General features: G+C 42.2%; 2 protein-coding genes across 3 annotated transcripts in view; one reads left to right on the top strand and one right to left on the bottom strand.

Moving 5' to 3' along the window:
* Positions 1 to 19319, top strand: part of dnajc17 (DnaJ (Hsp40) homolog, subfamily C, member 17) — a 33770-nt gene extending 14451 nt beyond the window's left edge. For both annotated transcript variants that reach the window (XM_073484454.1, XM_073484455.1), the window contains exons 9-11: positions 959 to 1039; positions 2693 to 2812; positions 19052 to 19319. In XM_073484454.1, coding sequence (XP_073340555.1) covers positions 959 to 1039; positions 2693 to 2812; positions 19052 to 19177 — 327 coding nt within the window. In that variant the 3' untranslated portion in view covers positions 19178 to 19319. The remainder of the gene's footprint in view (positions 1 to 958; positions 1040 to 2692; positions 2813 to 19051) is intronic.
* Positions 8957 to 9565, bottom strand: LOC141011202 (cdc42 effector protein 3). The gene has a single exon (XM_073484456.1). It carries the CDS (start codon positions 9563 to 9565, stop codon positions 8957 to 8959), a length of 609 nt encoding a protein of 202 aa, XP_073340557.1.
* Positions 19320 to 19812: the final 493 nt, after the last annotated feature.

The raw sequence follows: 19812 nt of genomic DNA, 5'->3' as shown, positions 1-19812 counted from the left end.
AGTTTGGGCAAATAGAAATAGCCACCGCTGTGTGGGAAAGCAAGTGTGCTTCTGATGCGTACGTGTGCGGACTTGTGTACTTTGGCTGCTCAAAATAATACGTCTTCTTTTAAGGGGAAAAAAAAAAGAAATTAAGATATTTATATTTTATGAAACGGAGGCCTTTTGAGAGTCTCCTTTGTCACTGTTGGCATGCTCCAGAGTGTCCTTAGTAAGTATTAGCATTCCTGGACTTTCCCGTTCCCAGAAAGCTACATTTTCACAGAATGAGATTGTCAAAGGCCACGTCCCTCCTGCTCTTTGCTTCCAAGCCCCTGCTTTAGGTGGGGAGGGGTTAATGGAGAAGGCCTCAGTTATAGGTGCTACAAACCCTGAAGAATTCAGAAAACCCATTGCTCTGCTAAGATCTGCTAAGACATGTTTCTAGTCTCTCTCTGTCTCTCTCTTGGACAGAGATGAGGAATGACTGAGACACTCTTCTCCCTGCTTCCCTTTTAGGCCAACCTTTCCTCCCGATTGTGATTTGTGGCAGTTGGATAAAAGCCACATCTAATTTCAGTTTCCATGCCAAGAATATTGTTCATCAAATGTTGTCACTGCACAAGGAGTAGCTAAAATATGGACATCCAGCATTGCCTCTTAACTCTTGAGAACTAAGAAAGGTCTCACTTTTGTACATGATGTTACTTGAATGTTCTTTGCAGTATTACTGGCTCGGTGCCAAACATACGAACCCTATCATTACAGATTAGGTTTAATAACCAAACACATATTGTATCCTAACTTTTATTCCAGGAGTCTGTTTTATTCACTCATGTTTTGAGTTTTTCAGTCTGCATATGCTTTGTGTTTTCATAGTTATGGGTTGTGTGTGAAAGGAAATACTAATTTGAATGTTCTGCATTTCTCCTCTTCCTCCATTTGACTTTTGTTTTATTCTCCCATTTCTTACCTCTAGTATGGGGATGTTTTGAATGTGATTGTATCGAGTAAGAAGAAAGGAAGCGCTGTGGTTGAATTTGCAACTGTGAGAGCAGCTGTAAGTACCTAACTCTTCTTGAGTCAGTGTCCTCATTCTGTTTGTTCAATAATGAAAATCTTTTCCGAAGCAGACATTTACATAGAACCACATTTGTTTACCACTCACTTGCCTGGAAGTCTCAGGTCACCTGCTGAGTTTGACTATTACTTAGAATGACACCTGTCATAGACTTCCCAGCCTCAGGATAGTTCCTGCAACCCAAACTGATGTTTGAGTCATCTGTCGTGTGAAGAGCTGTTTGCTGATGGTTACCATTGAACGGAAGAACTCAAGCCGACTCATTGTTCCACACTGTCTGGATCCTCAGGCCCTTCGTCGCGATGGTGTACTTTTTTGTTGTAGCTTCCTCACCATGACGTGTGGTTTCCTCCCAGAGAACATGTCTGCCGGTCGACGGGGATCTGGGCACAAGTTCTGTGGTTTGTGCGTGCCCATCTCCAGGTCCCAGTCTTGCTCTGGGAGTTGGCCCAGTTACAATCCACCTTTGTCCTTGTCTACATGTGGTTTTCATATGTTTATTATTAGAGAGGCACCAATCCACTTTTTATTTCAGTTCCAAACCGGTTCCCATTCCTGAATATGGATCTGCTGATGATACCTGAGCTCTTCTTGAATAATTTCTTTTTCATTATTTTTATAATTATTATTATTGTTGTTGATGCTGGTATTATTTGTAAGGTTACATTTTAAACCACACAGCACTCCAGTTTCAAGCAACATAATGTAGAAATTGTGTAATTTGGCACCCCCCACAGTTGCTGAATGCAACATCACTGTGGTAAATACAAATCCCCTGTCTGTAACAATTTATCAGAGATTGTGAAGGTGCTAAGTTACATTAGTGCAGAAACAACTGATAGGGTGGCTGGGACAGAGAAACCATTCACCCTATTACAAGACACTGTACCATCAAAATGGTTTTGAAGCTGTTATTTTAGGTAAAAAAATTACAAAATGTCACTTTAAAAAAAAGCAAAAAAAAAAAAGCAACACAAAAATGCCTTCAATCAAAGATATGCCAAAAATCCTCAGCAGTCCCCCCCCCAAAATTTTTTTTTTTCAAATTTAATGACTTGCAACCCAGATATGTCTGAATCTGACTAGGTGACAGGCATTAAGAATACAGATAATAACTATACAGAAATAGTCAGTCCTCTTGCTTATATAGATCATATAGAGGCATCAACATTAAATTGAGACTGTTTCATAGCCAGTTAAAAGTTCCCTGTTGTAAGTTTAAGCCTTCTTCACATACAACAGGTATAGGAGAGCAAATTGCTACGGCAACCCCTTTAAATTTTTTAAAAACTTGAACAAATCAAGTGCATAACAATCCATTATCAGTAACTATTAGTAAGTAGGTTTCTGTACCTAGGTTCAAATGTAATAAGAGAGTGCAATTAGAAATGGACAATCAATGACAAGGACAATGATATCTGGATCGGTATGTGCACCAGTGACAACAGTCAGTCCGATATTCGATCTGTCCCAACTCTGTGTTTTATACCAACAGTCACCTGCACAAATAACCAGGTTTAAGATGCATACAACAACAAATTTAAATAATTCAGGACAAGGAGAAAGTTGTTTTGTTCTCATAAAATACTGGCACCAGAAGATCTGCCCTCACATTTTATTTTGTGTTTTTAGGAGCTGGCAGTCAAGAATGAAAGTGGCCTGAGTGAAAACCCCTTGAAGATTTCGTGGATTGAAGGACAGCCCGAGGTTATTGCTCCCGCAACCCAACCAGGCCTGTTCATGTCTTCACAGGTATAACCCAAGAATGCATTGTCGTAATTTCCTCCCTCTCTCATTAAGCATGTCGGCCCTATGTTACAAAATCTTCCCATGTACACAGCTTCCAACACAAATACTATTGCCTAAACACTGTCCCAGAGAGAGAGGTATGTAAACCTCGTGAGGTTTTATTTTGGTATCAATGGTGCAAATATTCCTCCAGTGCTTGCACTCCCCTCATCTGGCCCAGAACAATGTGTTTGGTTCAATGGACCTTGGTTTATTTGCTTTGGAGTGGTGAGGCGCTGGACCGGCACTGGCCCACAGCCTCTGGTTGGGACGCTCATTAACAGGCCTGACCTGGGAGACCCCAGGAATGCTGAGTTTCACATAGCAACCCAGAAGAAGCTGTGTGCAATAATGGTAGCCTGGCACGTGAGACTGACTAAAACCTTCTTCTTTTTTTTTTTTTTAGCATTTTGATTATTGTGAGTTTAATATCTCTGGTAGTTTTTGGGGGGTATTTGGTTTCTCTTTTTGAATTTAGAAAATGTACTGTCTGCAGTCCAAAAGTTTGCTGCAGCCGAAAGACGGCTTTATTGTGAAAAATTATCTTGAAACATTTTCCCAGAGGTGTTGCCTCTTGTGATTTTTTAAATCACAGTAGTTGTATTGCAGTCTCTTTTTTTTAATTGATTCTGCACGCCTAATATTTCGTATTTTGCCAGCACACATGCAGACACCAAAGGCCCATTAACTCTTTTCCTGTCCAAGGATAATCCAATTCAGCCTATATCCACTGAGAATCTACAGAGTTTTTCTTTATGATTCGATTAGTATGAAGTAATGCTTTTTTTCCCCCACAGTGTCCATTTTTCTTCTCCTACATGGGGATCTTTACCTATGAGAGATTGCAGATCAGTCGACTGTTTCTGTCCACTTATGTGTCTCCAGAGCTGCTGCTGAACTGGGTTTCACCCCTTCAGCCCTGTGCGGTGTCTCAGACCCCCTCGTCAAGGCTATGTGAGACTCAGCCTGCATGCTGGGACTTGTCATACTAATCTCTTTAAATGTTATTATGGTAACCCAGTTTGCCTTACAAAGCTGATTGCTCCGTCTTTTTTTATGTCCTGCCCCCGAGAATGAAAACAATACTATGCCTGGGTGATTTTCACATAAGTTCTCAGTGAGAATACTATTCTCTGAAGAGGCCCCACATGACATAATGGTTCAACCAGTGTAGATATTGGTAATGTTGTTCCACATCTGGCCTGGGGTCAGTGGACATGGGGGGCATTGGAGAAAGAGAGATAGAGGTAATAAGAAGCCGGAGTCTTGGAGGTCCTTCTCATCAGATTCTTATCTGACATCTAAAAATCAGATCCCTCTCCTGTCGTCGGAGCACAATTGCTTCCCCACACCAGCCAGCTGCAATTAAATAGGAGCAGTTTGGGTGAGCACTGGCTTCTTTAACCTTATCAATCGAAACATTATGCTCAGAGGGTCAGGGTCTCACTACAGGGAGCTCAAAGACACACAGATGACTTCAGATTTAAGTTCCAGCCCTGCCGTGCTAATAAATTAATCTGGGGCCAATGTTAAGGGCTCAAAACACAAACTGATGACAAAAAGCAGACAAAGGATTTGTACACCGCACTGCCAGCTGCCAGCGAATTTAACAAATGCACATGTTGAGATAACAGATTTCAGCCAGGCATTGTCAGATAACCATCACAAAGCAGAGCATTATATATACTAGACACAAACACATTCATCACTCAGGTGGTTGTGAGTGATCAATCTGCTCTCAGACTGGATAAGAAATTACATTTTCTGCGAGCTGTCAGTACAATGTGCCGATCCTTTGCAAAGGGCCTAATGGACTGGGGCCACAGATTCCCTTTGGAGACCCCCCCTTAGTGTCCAGAGACCTTGAACATTACTAACTATGCCATGGTGTGTTAGATTTTCACTGCTCTCACAGACAGACACTGAGGAGGAGACCTGTTGAACTGTTGGCTCTGTTTTTGTTCTTCATGTCCAGAAAGCTGATATGACATGATTTAAAACCCCACTGTCTGCATTCACCCAGTTTTTCTCACCATGGATATTAAAATTTCAAAATAGCAAAGGGCTGCATCTTCCACACTGTGTGGAATTGCTCCCCATGCCCCTGACTTAATTCAGAGCCCTCCTTTGGGAAAGGATCTAGTTTCATCTGCAGACTGTTTCTTTGTTGATACTTTACCCTTTGACATAATAAACTGTCAGAGTGAAAGATTGGGAAACTGTGCTGCAGTTGCAAATCTCAGTGAATCTATAATGAGTCATGGCGCACAAATGAACCAAAGTAAAGATAATAAACAGGTGTTTTATATTAATTGTGGCCTGTGTGGTAACAGAAACAGTGCTCAGCTCAGACACTGTACATGTAAATGCAGTGTTTAATGGGAGCTGTAAATAGTCGCTGCATTAAAATATGATTTCATGTGTGGCTGGCTTCATGGATTCCACAGAGTCTGATTTATGATTCATATCTCACCTCCCAGACTGTCCCGGACATGGAATCACTATCTAACCATCTGCCGGACATAATGTTGGAGTCTTCGTTGTTGTAACAGCATCGTTAATCACTGTGTCGTGATTCATGGTTTATTGCGTAGCTTAGCTTCTCATATTATTTAAAGTGAATCCATTGTAAAGGATTTAAATTTGAGCTTTCTACGCCTGCTTCTTCCATCTAGAGAGGTTATCACATGCTTGTCACGACACAAACCAGATGCAGCAGATCAGCTATTCTGGGATTGTTTTTCCAGCTTGCAGGTTTGCCAGTGCTCGAAAAGGTGCACTCTCACCTAAAATAGCCCACAAGTCTGGAAGAGATGTACTGTATGTGGCCATGCAGTTGGCATAATCAACCCTGGCCTGACCCCGCTCTCTGAATGGCGATAACCGGCCGGTCCTCTGGGAGGGAGACCATTAGCCTTCTTTATATTGTTATAATCAGACCCAAAAAGAGGAATTATTATTATTGTTGTTATTATTGGTTTTGACCTGATATTCAAATTGTGAATATACCAGAGACTGCCAGTATGCCTCATAATATATGAAGTTGGTGCTGTTGCTGATGTATTGTCTACTTCTAAATGGACCGTTAAAGAACAAAAGACCACAGAACATACACTGGTTTAAGATAGGTTGAAACATATACCCATGTTTTTTGCTTTTTTCTCGTGAATTGCCCGGTGTGATTAAGGTGTGGTCAGAATTTCAAAATGATTGTGTTTTGCGCCCAAATTATGCGTATCGTGAGAAAGCTTAGCTGTGTGGAGTGGCTTGACCCTAACTGTCTATACGTTGGTAATACATTCTGACATGATACAGTCTAAACAATATCGGTTTCAAAAAATCCCCTTTTGTGTGAGAACCAATGTCAAACCATGCAGCAAATTTTCAGCAGCATCAGGTTGTGCTGGGAGATGCAGTTAGAGTAGAAGGACACATCTCTTATTTGCCAAAACAATATTAGTTTTTTAGTTAGTACCTGACAAAATAAATAAGTCATAAGAGCTACTCTTTAGTGAGATGACAGGGTTTCTTGGTATTCTTTATGACAGCAAGTTTAGATTTTTTGAGGGAGAGAAGTGGTACCAGATGTGATTGGGATACTTCACAGCTTGGCCAGTTTGCGCAGTGCAGACAAGATAATTTGTCCTCAATTACAGGCTCTTTCTTCTCACATCAGTCATGCAGCTGAACACTTGTTGAGTTTAACTTAATGTGATTCTTTACACTGAGAGATCAGAGCGGCCAAGGACTCTTGTCTGCAAGAAGGCTTTTTCCAGAAAAAAAAAAAAATGTATGGTTATAATAATGAATAAGGATGGGTTTTCATAATACGTGTCTGGTTTTCTTTATCACTTCTGGCTAAAGTACATGAAATACCCAAATTGGTTGGTGTTTGCTCTTCTAATATTGTTTTTATCCGTTAAAGTTTTTCACCCTCAGTAGCTCAATAATTTGTTTCCTCAGTATCTCTCGACATTGCAAAATTCTTCTTTTCTCTTGTGAATTAATTAGGCTTTGAATGTTGTAGCAGAAAGGCGAACACAGCCCAATGTAAAGTCTGTGTAACTGAAAGGCTCTTCCTCCTGCTTATCTGGAAAAAGTAGCCTCTATAGAAAAGTCTGACAAATTGCAGACACACCCCTGTTAGTCATTGAATGTCACCTCGTTGTGACACAGGTGTGCCTCAGAACAGGTCGTGCCTAACAACTCAAAGTCCAGTTCACTGTAACACAGTATTTGTGTCTTTACATGAAATCCTGCTTGACATGCCTGTGTGTCTTTCCACCTTGAACTGATATTGTACTGCTTGTTGGGTTGGATAATCCAAGGCTACAATTTCTTAAGAAACTGTCAAATATACATGACTGACGAGGCTTATTGCCTCCTCAGTGGCTGCTGATGGTTTGAAAGCCAAATGTCTGTCCATCATGGTGTGTAAAAAAAAAAATCTAATTTGAGCTCTCCTAAAATGTTAACACGAGCAGTTGTATCCACAAAACCACCAAGTGTGGAACTTTTTGAAAGTTATTTTACTTTGCTTCACAAAAATACAAAACAGTACATTTTTCAATGCAAAAAATCTTTCACAATAAGTTGTTGTCAAAACATATACAAGAAAACGTGGCAGTGATATCCAGTTTAAAATTAGATATGCTGAAATAGATGCACAGTGCAGACATACCCACAAACATTGCTGTTTTTGTTTGGACATAACATAGAATTCAAAATCTATTGCTAGAAGCGAGATACTTGTGGTTCTTATATTTTGCAGCGTGACCCGTGGGGGAACTTAGGAATTCGACTGTTTCTCCTTTGCCCCACAGCTCTTCCTGGCAACCCCCCAACAAAGGTACAGTCTGAGGCTCTGTTCTGACTCTCTCCTCTCCAGACCTGAGGAAAGTGCACCTCAATTGTCTGCACACTTCTCAGATTGACTATGCGTGCTTACATGTACATGCGTGCGTGTCTCCCTGTACTTGTGTGCCAGTATATATGAGATGCAAGCACGGATTTTTCACGTGTCTGGGGGGTCTGTTTGGTCAGAAGGTAGTGTTTAAACCCTCATCAGGACTTCTGCTGAAGTAATGGCTGTCTCTGTTCCTCCTCCCTCGACACCCCCTGCATATGTGGAAGTATCACGTTACCCTTTACCACTCTCCCTTCTCGTGTGCCACTCACCAGAGCATCGGACTCTGATTTGCAGCTAAGAAAACAGCCCGCTCTGGCTTTTTTTTTTCTCCTGAGGTCTTGGACCTGTGGCCTGGCTTGGTCTGCAGCCCAAGCTGCCACTACTGGCTGGCTTTTATTGGAAGCAGAGCTAAGTGTTTGTTTTCACTGCATTGTTGAGAATGAGAGATGGGGGGTACCTTGGTCTACCTTTGAGTGGGGCCTCTGAGATGCGTGCGGAGGAAAAATTGCCCTCTGCACACAATAGATTGGCAAGCACGCCAGGAGCCAAGACATCGCAGCTCGAGGACCTTGGATTCCAGCCGCAGCTTTTCTTTTCTTAAACACAACACTCTTAAGTCTTAACAGCCGTCTACAGTGCTGTGCCGTGTGGTTTGGGGGATTACAATAGCAAAGGAGCGAAGTACAAGAAGGTGAAAATGTCCACCTTGAGTTTGACATCAGACAGAAATCAATTATTTACTTGAACATCATATCCACCTCTGCAAGGGGTGAATCTTAGGTGAACATTAACTTTGTGTTCGTGTCCTTTTTCCTTTCAAACAAGATTATATTTACTTTTTAACAAATGTCGTGGACTGCAAAATATCTGGTGCTCTTTAAAAAAATAAGCTCCTTATCCTAGAAATGTCTGGTTAAAAAATGAACATGTTTTTTATTGAAAAACTGAAAAAAGACATACATTTCCATCCTGTGTTTCAGTCTTTTCAGTGTAGTAGTTTACCTCCATTAAAAGTTCTGTCAAATGGTTGAATGCCTATACCTGGTACCCAGGGATCATAAAAGCAGATATCTTCAGTTTCTTTGTACACTAGAGGACATTAGTTTGTCTGTAAAGAAGAGATGAGTCACACAGAACAGTTTGTGTTAGATCTCTTCTCCATAGTAAAGTCTTCCTGGAACATTTGGCCACTATCTTGTCTAGTTGTGGAGTTTGTCCATCACCTGGAGAACATCATCCAGGATTGAAGGGCCCAGGTCGAGGCTAAAGGAAAAGCCACTGTCCTCGTCTTTTTGCTGTCCAACAGTTGAGTCACAGGCGTCTCTATCCTTGTCTGAACTCAGACTGCCCCATCCGGTTCTGTGAGTCTGACTGGAAGCAACAATATTCACTCTTTGGTACCCATCCTCCTTTTCCATCTCTTCGTCTCCTCCATCGCTGTCCAGAAGTGGCAGAGAGCTGCATTTTTTTCTTTTCTGTGACGCGTTGTGCAGGTGGCTCGCGTTCCAGTCGGGGCTCTCCGAACCCTCCGCCTCATCCAGGTTCAGACGTGGTGGCTTAGGTGGTGGCGAGCAGGCTAGGAAGAGATTCTGCTCGCTCTGAGAGCTTTGTAGAAGCAGACCATGGCCCATTTTTAAGAAGGAAAGGTCTCCAAAGCTGTCTGAATGGGCATCGTTGCCAATGTGTGAGATGTGGCGGAAATCAGCCAGCGGTAGGCTGATCATGTTGACAGACAGCACCTCCCTGCGCTTCCTGCTGGGCCAACGACCAGAGGAGGGCTTTCTGTACAGTGATGTTCTCAGTGGCATCTTGGCAGATCTAAAATATAATTAAATGTTTCTATATGTCCTCAAGTGTCTTTGTATCCTTTCCTTTGATGATGAATCCTTAGGAAATGGTGAAGCTTAAAGGCATAATGTCATCTGCAACAGAACACAAGAAAAGAGAAATTCTAATTTAACAAATGCTACCAATTGTCCTGTGAAGGTAATCTTTCATCAGCACTGCATTATAAATCAGTTTGTTATCATTCCCTCTCTTCTCGCTAGAATATAATGCAGGTCCGTGCTTGTGCTTGTCATGAAATTCAGGTCCAGATGTAAGTATTGGACTGTGTCAGTCGGCTCGATGTGACTCGGCAGCCGTTGTTTAGAGATTGCACCTGCTCCCCTCAGTTTTGATTTAATGAAATTCAGCATTATTTGGCAGCTTGTTCCAACAATGCTTTGAAGCTTTCATTTCTAAATATTTACTTTTCAAATCCCAGTTACTCCCATAAACGCAGGTGCGGTCTGCCGCCTATCCTCTCAAAGGAAGTCTATTAGCCTACCTAAGACTTCCAGTAACAAAAGCAACAAAATGCAGAATCCCAAATGGTTTTTACCGTAACTTCTGTCAGAAATCACGATGATGATGAAGTTCACTTTGGAACACATGTTTAGGATTTTGTGCAAAATACAAATAGCTGAAAGCAGTCAGTTTATTTTGCTGTAGTGGATTTATGCGGTGTCTCTGGATGTGGAAGTTCATAAAGTTAAATATTTTTGTTCCATAAATAACACCACACTGTTGGCATTATATTTCAAAATATTTGTTTTGTTTTGTAATGTAGTTTGGGGATTTTATATTATTAAAATTTCCCTTCCACCAACAAAACTTAAAAGGGAACATCTTAGTCAAAATGAAAACCATACTGTAACACTTAAAATGAACGTCGGACTTTGTCAAAAAAAGAAAACCAATTTGTGTTCCGTGACCTGCAATCATTTTATTGAGTAAAACAGAGCTCGGTTCATCAACGCTGGCACGTTGATTAGATAATCACCTCAGTGTCTGTGATTTAACAGTCTCCCAAACAGCTTTGCCCACATTAGATCTGTGTTCGTGACTTGAAACACTCACTCTGTAAATTTGTAAGCCACTACAGCAAACAGGTTTTGTTGCCCTGTAAAGGTTTTACCGGCACTTTAGTAGCAGCGGGAGATTGGAGAGCGTGGACACAACAGCATTCCTTTCCAAATATGTCAGTTTGGCCAAGGAGGAGTCGTAGGATCTCAGCCATGAGCATCATGCTTAGGAAAGTCCTCATGGCCAAGTAAAAATTAAAGAAGCCCATTAAAACAGATTGGCCAAGAAACTTTCTTTAAATTATCTTCGTCAGTGCTGCCAGAAATGAACCAGCTTTGAGACAGACTAGGAGTCGGTCTGATGAACTTTAACCACAAGTTAAAAGTAACTGATCTTCAGATTATTCTTCTCATGCAGTTGTTTGTTTAGTAGGATAAATAACAATAGAAAAGATCAAGGTTGATTAGTTCATTCTTACCTGTTTTGCTGAGCAAACACAAGATGTTTGAGTCCCACGCATGCACACACGTCTCTGTCAGAAAACTAGGCAGCTTCTACCTGCACACCCTGCCAAACTCTTCCTTGACATGATTGGACTTGTTCAACAATTACAGAGGAGACCTCGTTGTACAGCCTTAAAAGAGAGACACAGTCAGTTACAACGGTGTTTTCTAATGAGACACAACCAAGTCACCTTTTACATGAAATTGTAGCATGTAACTGTGAGAGTTTCTTACCTTTGTCTATGCTGTTGCTTAGGTGAGTGCTGTCAGACACTTGTTGGACATTTGAGCCTTGTTCTTTGCTAATCCTTCCCGGTGTAAACTCCCTCTTGCATTGTAGAGCTCTCCAGGTGTGTTGCCAGGGTGAAAGTCTTCTTCTGAGATAAGCCAGGTGAGGTCAGAGTACAAGAACATAAAGGCATCCAGGTGGAGCCTCCAATCTTGTTTCCTTAAAGCTTTTCCTAGTCTTTATTTGCAGTCGTCCCACTTAGAACGGTTGCCAGCCATCAGATGATATCATCCTGGTTGTGGTGTGAGTCGACCTTTTAGTCATACGTGTTAAACTAAGTCCTGCTGGTTGGTTGGCTGCACCCATTACCTGCGAGACAGTGGATGCAAAGCAGGAGCCGCTGATTTAATTCCTGTGTTATTGAGACAGACCGAAATGTGGATGAGCGTGCAGCAGGTTGTGTTTAAGAGTGCATGTGTTTCATAGAATGCGTGCTTGTGTCTAAAAGGAAGTCGTAGTCAGTGAGCAAACAGGTCAGTCACCCAGAGGAGGGGGTTAACTGATCTCTAATCTCCATGTCATTGTCCCTCTGCTCTGCTGATTTCCTGATTTCCTGCTTACTGTTGGCTTGTCTAAAGCCCCGGAGTCCAGCCTACTCCACAGGCCCTTCTGCCTGACTGGAGGCCTATAGTTTCTCTATGTAATCAAAGCACACTATCGCACACAGACATGTATGTACAGGCCCGCCGGGTTGCACAAGAGAAATAGCTTGTTGCATTTCCACTTCTCACGCTTACGGCTTGTTGTCTTTGCCTCTGGAATGTTACTGCAATATAGTAATGAAAATTGTGTCAGACAGCAAACTTTTTTCCACTCTATTTAATTTGTTTGTGTTAAAACTGGCAGGGTCTTTTGGTATGGAACTATTTAATCTTCTACAACCTGTGTTCCTGTGTTTTAAAAGGAATTCACAAGAATAAGCTCTAATCTGATAATGACCAGCAGAAAACAGGACACGGCTGTGGATCCCTTTGTCCAGAGTCTCAATGCCTCTCCTTGTTCACTAAACTTAAAAATGCAGGGTGTGAAGGAAGTGGACAAATGGTATCTGTCACTGCTCCTCCAGTCCTTTCAAATTGATCCAATAAACAACAGGCATGCCGCCTGATCCTCTCTTGTTCTCCTGCTCAGCTCTCCAGCGCCAGAAACTGTCTGGAAGACCAGACACAATTACTCACGCAAATGAAATTATCATAACATTTACTCAAGACTGAAACAGAACATTTCTGAACATTTCTCTTCTGAGAAAGCCCCTCCTCCTTCCACCTACAACCACAAAACTGCTTTCATGCAACGAGACAATCAGGGAGAAGAGCTTGTGTTATCTGTGGTATTTGGGAATGACCTCACAAGACCTGCCGTCTGACCAAGGTTCGGCTCACTCTGTTAGTTGTGCTGTCATGCTATGTAGCCTCTGGGCTGATGCGTTTAGCCCTAGCTGGATTTCTGTCTAAGCCTCTCTTCTAAGGCCTGACCATAGCGGGCAGTGTGGTTTGATGCTGCTATGCTGGGCCTGAAATCTGGGATGCTGCGTATTTTTGTTGTTGCAGGATAAAAAGTGTTTCCAGATATTGCTTTGACTGGCGCTAGAAGCCCAAACTGAGGCTTTGTTGGATATTCTTCTGGTCCTTTGTTGTGTGTTCTCCAGCTTCCGCTGTATCAAGGCCCTTAGACAGCCAGCATTTAGAATAGATTTACAGCAAGAACCGTCTGATTCTTTTATATGAAAAACATTTTTCGATTACGAGAGACATAGGACACATTGTACTCCACTGGATAACCAGAGTATGAAAAGCACAGGACTAGACAGTGAATTCCTTGCTTAAAATTGGGCCGGACTACTCTATCTGTATCTGTCACTGGAAAAAGTTTCTAGTAGCTTTTCAGTGCCCTTTGTGGTGAGTGCATCCAAATTTGAATTTGTCATCATCCTAACCATTGTCGTCACTGTTTGTCTCCAAAGTTATGACTCAGTGATGAGCGTTTTGAAAGCGATCCAACAGAAACTTGGCAGTCTGGTTGCTCAGAGGAAGTGAGGACAGTTGCATGACTGCCACATGACAGGGATCTGACACCAGCCACAGTCCAGGTGTTACGTTATCTATACCGAGCACAGACTCATTAACACTTGACAAAGCTGACAGTAGCCTCTAATCAACTCCATAAAGTCACATCAGGTCCGACCAAATAAGGAGATAAATAGGCTGGGTAATGAATAGAGGGATATAAGAGAAATGTCTGATGAGGTCATGTTTAACAATGCCAAATATTATAAGAATATAAAACAGCTTAGTTATTTACATGTTAGCTTTGTAGAGAAATGTGTCATAGTGCTTGTTTTTTTGCCTTCCAGCACCATTCTATATTGTTAAACATTTTCAATTGAGGACTTAACACAGAAACCCACATCATCTGTTTTTATATCAGACACATTCTGAATTTGTAAGAGGAATTCTAGTGGGCTACGGGCGTAAAATACATATCATGGAACTGCAGTATCCTGCATTTGAACCTCTGCTCTCATTACCCCCTACATTATATACATTGTATATAATGGTAATTTTGTGCTATTATAGAGAGAAATCCTGTACTTATTTTGATCTCTTTCTTGCGCCAACAGACCTATAAAACACTTCGAGCTCTCCATTTAGTTGAAGATGAATTAAGTTCAAATGTGAAGTCCATATGCATAACTCATGCTATTTCTTTCCAGTAAATGTGGGCGGTCAGTGTAGGCTAGGAATGTACTGCTGTGTCTCCTGGCGCTGAATCATTTGTAATTATAGGATCATGGTTGGGATATTTAGATAACTTTGAAGACTGGAGATATGAGGTAAACAGTGTGTTTGTTCTGCACATTAAAGAGATAAGGAACCGTGTTGATATGGGAACATGTACAGTATGTACTGTACATGCACAGAGCCTTGATTTGATTTTTGTTGTTTTCTCCCCTCATAACGCCTCAGCTCTTTCTGACATCTCCAAGGTTCAGACTGCATTCTTACCAGTCCTGTGGCCCCTTTTTTGTTTTAATGGGAAATCTGTTGCAATCAGAGGGCTTTTCCCAGAAGGCCAGGATGTGAAAGACATCATTTTTGCTTCTACAGCAATGTTTTGTTGGATATTAAAGAGGCCAAAGCCCCACATCTCCCTATTCTAGGATCCCTGAGCTCATCCATCATAAAGAGAAATGCCAGGGCACCAGGAGTTCAGGTCTGCACTGCCATTTCTCTTTTCACTGTTTATTTCCTTTACTTGAACAGTTTCCAAAGGCGCTCTCCGTCTCCGTCTCCGTCTCCGTCTCCGTGACCACGTACAACCACATGCATACACATCCATACCGTACACACACTTACTTTCAGGGCACCTAATATCCACTGCTGCCTTTTTTTTGTTCACTTTACCTTTGAATGTTAATGGCTGAATTCGCAGTCCACACGCAACCACCACTAACTTCCTTCAGATAATGTGTTGCCTTTGCACCTGATAATATGAGAGATCTGCAGAGAGAGATTTTTTTTTTGTTTTATTGACAAGCTGTAGAAATCAGCTTTGTATTTTTGTCATTACTGTAAAAGATTATCTTGATTTTTCCCTTATTTTTCCATTGCAGCTCGACTTCCCAGCATAGTTTCAAAGATGTCTGTAAATTCTGCAGCTTGCATGTGAAATAATTGTCCCAATCAGCGATCTGTAAATGTATTCACTTCGACTAAATCTGCAGGTTTTTCAGACACATGGCTTTTGCTGTCAAATAAAAGGAGGTTTTGTCTCGGGAGTTCCATTCAAATACCAGATGTTCGCAGGACACGTGCATGTAAAGGGTTAAATACAGGAAGTCGATTTGTGCCTTAATCTCTATGTGTAGTGTTTGTTCTTCACTAACAAAAACAGCATAATAGACCAGACCTTTTGGTTTTTATGTCTGCTGGCTCTCATAATGAATGATGATTAATCCTGTACCATTTACAAAGCTTGAGTTTTGTCTGCGGTGGAATTTCACCTTGGCTGCAGTGTTGCATGTGCTGTACCCCTGTTTGTTTGAGTTAGCAGGAGCACACACGTACACACACACACACACACACACTCATACTGGCACACAAATGATCTCTAAATAAGTGTTCGCCTCTCATAAATCACCTACTCCATAGCTCAGTGACACACACAGACATATAGAAACACGCACTACGCCACCACACACGCTCCAGATAAATAGTTCCTTGATTAACTTGACCAGAGTGCATTAGAGGCAGAAAAGTTATTCTGGACCACAGAGTGGGACATTTCATTTCTTCTCTTGGCAGCAAATATCTCTTCTTGGCTCTGTGACCATGTAGTTAGAGATATCTGAGGCTGATGGTGTTAATGAGTAATCCAGTTATCAAATACAAAATGGTAACCCCGCCGGCTGCAATCTTAAGAGACACAAAACATGAATCTGTTTTAAAAGTTACTTTAATGTAACAGGCATTGTTAAAACAGATGTTGTGTGAGAGGTGTTGACGTTAAGCTTTTACAGTCCACTTAAATACTTTAATTTTCCTCTTTTATCAGGTTGATGCACAAGCATGTGTTTGTTACCTCCACCAAGGAGGTTACGTTTTCCCCCATGTCCGTTTGTTTGTTGGTTGGTTGGTTTGTCAGCAGGATTACACTAAAAACTACTGAACAGATTTCCACCAAATTTGGATGGAGGATGACTTTTGGCCCAGAATAGACCACGATAACTGTTGGTGCAGATTCGGATAAAGAGACGGATCCAGGAATTTTTTTCTCAATTTCTTTTACATTATGAGATGGAGAATATAATTCCATCTCCATTATTTTGTTGTACTACTAGTTGTGCACAGATCCTTCTAGTGTATATAGAATTTCTATTCTATTGTACTTCATCTATTTATTTAATTTTGTTAATCTATTTTTATATTTCTCTTAGTCAACTCCTAACTCGCGCTACTACTTTTTGTGTTGTATTGTTTGCACACTGATTGTTTCCATTTTGCTGGGCAACAAATTCAAGAGAAAACCTGATTAAATGCGTGTAGAAACATGATGAATGTACAGACGGGCAATAAATTAAAGGAAAAACCGACATGAGGTGTCTGAGAAACGTTTTTGGGCCACCACGTGCTCCAAGAACAGCTTCACTGCACCTTGGCATTGATTCTACAAGTCTGTGGATTCTACAAGTCTGTGGAGCTGTACCGGAGGGATGTAACACCATTCCACTTCCAAAAAATGTTCCCTTACTAAGACAGCTTATGACGGGTTGTCCTTAATTTGTCACCTGTCTGTAGAATGCGTTTGTGTCCGAACACTTTTTAGAGGAAGAAATCCCCTCTTTTGCTTGTGATAATTGGCTAGAAAAAAAGGTCTTGCTGTCTCATGTCACAGTCCACAGGCTTACTTATTTTTCTCACAGTCACTCACTCATGGTCACACACAAACACACATAAAGTAGTGGTGTAATGTGCAGCTGATCTGACAACTTGTGTCGGGGGAACACAGTGGCCACCTGCGCTGCGAGACGCCTCCTGCTGTGTGTGGGATGGAGTGTGAGAGCGTGGCGTGTGTGTGTGTGTGTGTTTTACACCGCCTGACTCACAGCATTGGTGGTACTCATGATGTCATTACTGGCCCGGGGTCAGGCTGGGGTGTGCTGTTTTGGAGGCCCTAGCCTGATGTCACGTAGCTAATCCTCCAGCTTGTTTGTGTGTGCGTTTTACTACCATCCTACCTCTGCGGTGGCCTTGTGCCTTCCTCCTCTTGGCTTCTTACGGGGGCCTTATTGTTTGTGTTCTGTGGTTTCCTACTCACCCTGGGCCCCAGTGTTACTGTAACACACACGCACTCACAGGCATGAATACATACACACACAAGTGTTTAGTTACAGAGTGATGCACTGGCTAAACATGTACATTGGAAGTTAACACCCGAGGCAAGGAAACATCCCTCATCCTGAGAAGAAATGCGTCATGCTGCCCATAAAGCACCTGTTAACGCTCAGAATTCCCCTACATCATTAGCTCGGTACAGTCCACCCGTGACCACGCTGGGCAGAGAATAGGTCAGACCAATTCTGACATATTTTTAGGTGCACTTCAGTGTAGTGGCCAGTAGAGGGCAGGGCAGAGCAGAGATGCCTTTGCCGAGAAAGAGGGAGCATTTCCACCAGCATGCTTGTATACTTGCTTGTGTTTTGTTTAATTTGAAGATGCGAGAGTTGTTTATTTACCTAATGGCGTTCGCGTGATATTTCAGAGTTACGTGTCAGACGAGGGCTTGAGCTCACATTACTGGAATGATAATAGCAGCTTTCCTGAATCCAGAGGCGGGGTGGTGGAGTGGGATGGGGGGGGGATAACTTCCCCTCACCGACCCTCTCCTCTCTTCTTCCTCCATACTTACCCTCTTTCTCTCAGCACATGGATGTTGGAGTCCCCGTGATGTTTTCCAGATGCTCGGCGAGTGCATTGACAAAAACCTACCTCTCCTCCTCCAGTCGCTCTCTCCCAGTCCTTCATGCACACACACTCACTCGCTCTCTCCTGCAGCTCACTGTCTTGTTAAAGAGACACTTCCTTGGCCCAGCAGACTTCCTGGATATAATCCTATAAAACAATGGCTTACTCTGTGGACACATGGCCTCCCTCCCCATCAAAAGGAGGCGAGGGTCTCTGTGAGTGCGTATGTGTATTATATATGTACATGTCTGCACATATAAGCATCATCCTAGGTGCATATTTTATGTCTCTTTGCTTCTTTAGAGTTTCTGTTCTTGTGTGGTGTGTGTGCCGGCCTGTGTGTGTGGCATTTGTGACCGCACAGATCGTGACCTGAGTGTGTGTAAGTAGTCTTGGCCTGTGTTCCACCCTGCTTGATTAGCCATTAGCCAGTGGCTGCCCTCTCCGATTCCTCCCACAGTAAGAGAATCTCTCGCCGTCATCGCCCAAGCCCAAGTGCTTCAAAGAAATCACTTACACACACACACAGTGTGCGACTGCCAGGTTTAATCCTAGTCCTCCTTTTGGGGTTTAATGACCACAGTCGGCGGAATTACCCTGTCACAGTTGCTACGCGGGCTGCTGTCTCATATATGTTCAGCCTGCCGTCATGCTGATGGCAACTGAGATGAGGGCGTCTGTCCGAGTCCACCTCTCCCCCCATTTGTGCACCCACAGGCCCGGTTGTGAAAGCAAACGCACAGTGGACAGCGACTGTGGTGTCATTTGCTCTGTGCGCTCCCCCGAGTCACTGCTGTCATGATTTCAAATATAGACATGTTTGACTTCTCTGTGACTCCCTGCCAGCGTAATCACTCGTTAGACATGTTCCTTAAACATGGATTAAAGGGCCATCCCACTGCTTTTAAACGTCAAGATTTACTTGTCTGTGCTTCACATCCCATGAATACAGCCGGTAATGATGTCATCAGGGTTATCTTGGATTTGGCTTGGGGACACAAATGTTAAACAGAAAATCTGCCTGCAAGAGACTGAAGGTGTGAGTACAGACTGGGACTAAAGATGAAAAAGATGTAAAGATGTAAAAGATGTAAACATGTACTTTCAGATGATGTGCAGTCTTCCATGTTATAATAATGTCTCTGTGTTACTTTGTTTGACACTGTGTGCCTGTCTGTCTCTTTCCTGTAGAGTGCCCTGACGAATGAGCGCGACTATGAGAGCGTGGTGATGATGAGGATGAGGCAGGCTGCGGAGCGACAGAAACTCATAGAACAAATGCAGAGAGAAGATGAAGACGATGCTGCCCACTCATAGCACAGCAGGAGCCAGCTCGGTACCAGCCTGCAACAATTAAATGAAAACCTCTTTCAGGCTTTAGTTTCATAAAGCCTCTTAAGTGTTTTGTTATTTTTTGTATGTATGAAACTCTAAGGCAAAATAAATCTTTTTAATAACAGTTCTGTGGTTTTAATCAGTGTGTTGTGTGTTTTCCTTTATTGAGAATGAAGGATGATTGATGGAGAAACAGAGTAGACAAGATGTGAGGGCTCCCACTGGATTCATTGTTAAGCTGTGTGTTCCCTGAGGTAGGAATCATAATACTCAGGCTGCAGGGATGAATCAGTACTGCACACCACCATGACAAGTGTATCAAGAATATTGCATCCTGGCTGATGCATCATTTAAATGCACTAAAAATTAGCTTGTAAATAATTAGCAATTTAAGGACTCGGGAGTATTTGATCTTTTTTTCATTGTGTTGTAAAAGAGCCAGAGGAGATCTGTCGTGCAACACCACACATACCCAAAAGGGTATAATGATGAAATTTGCATTTGTCAGACATTGTCTGGTTAGCTGCGACAACTCATTACCTAACATTTGTAGCCAACTTGGAGTAATGTAATCTAGTTGTTCCCTTCTGTTGCCTGCATACATAATTAGTAACTCT

The sequence above is a fragment of the Pagrus major genome, chromosome 16, assembly GCF_040436345.1.
Source record: "Pagrus major chromosome 16, Pma_NU_1.0".
Taxonomy (NCBI): Eukaryota; Metazoa; Chordata; class Actinopteri; order Spariformes; family Sparidae; genus Pagrus; species Pagrus major.
Note: the sequence above shows the minus strand (reverse complement) of the source record. Positions and strands in the feature narration are given on the sequence as shown.

What these genes read in the sequence shown, in the direction of transcription:
- LOC141011202 (XM_073484456.1), bottom strand. Translation starts at nt 9,565, where the DNA reads ATGCCACTGAGAACATCACTGTACAGAAAGCCCTCCTCTGGTCGTTGG.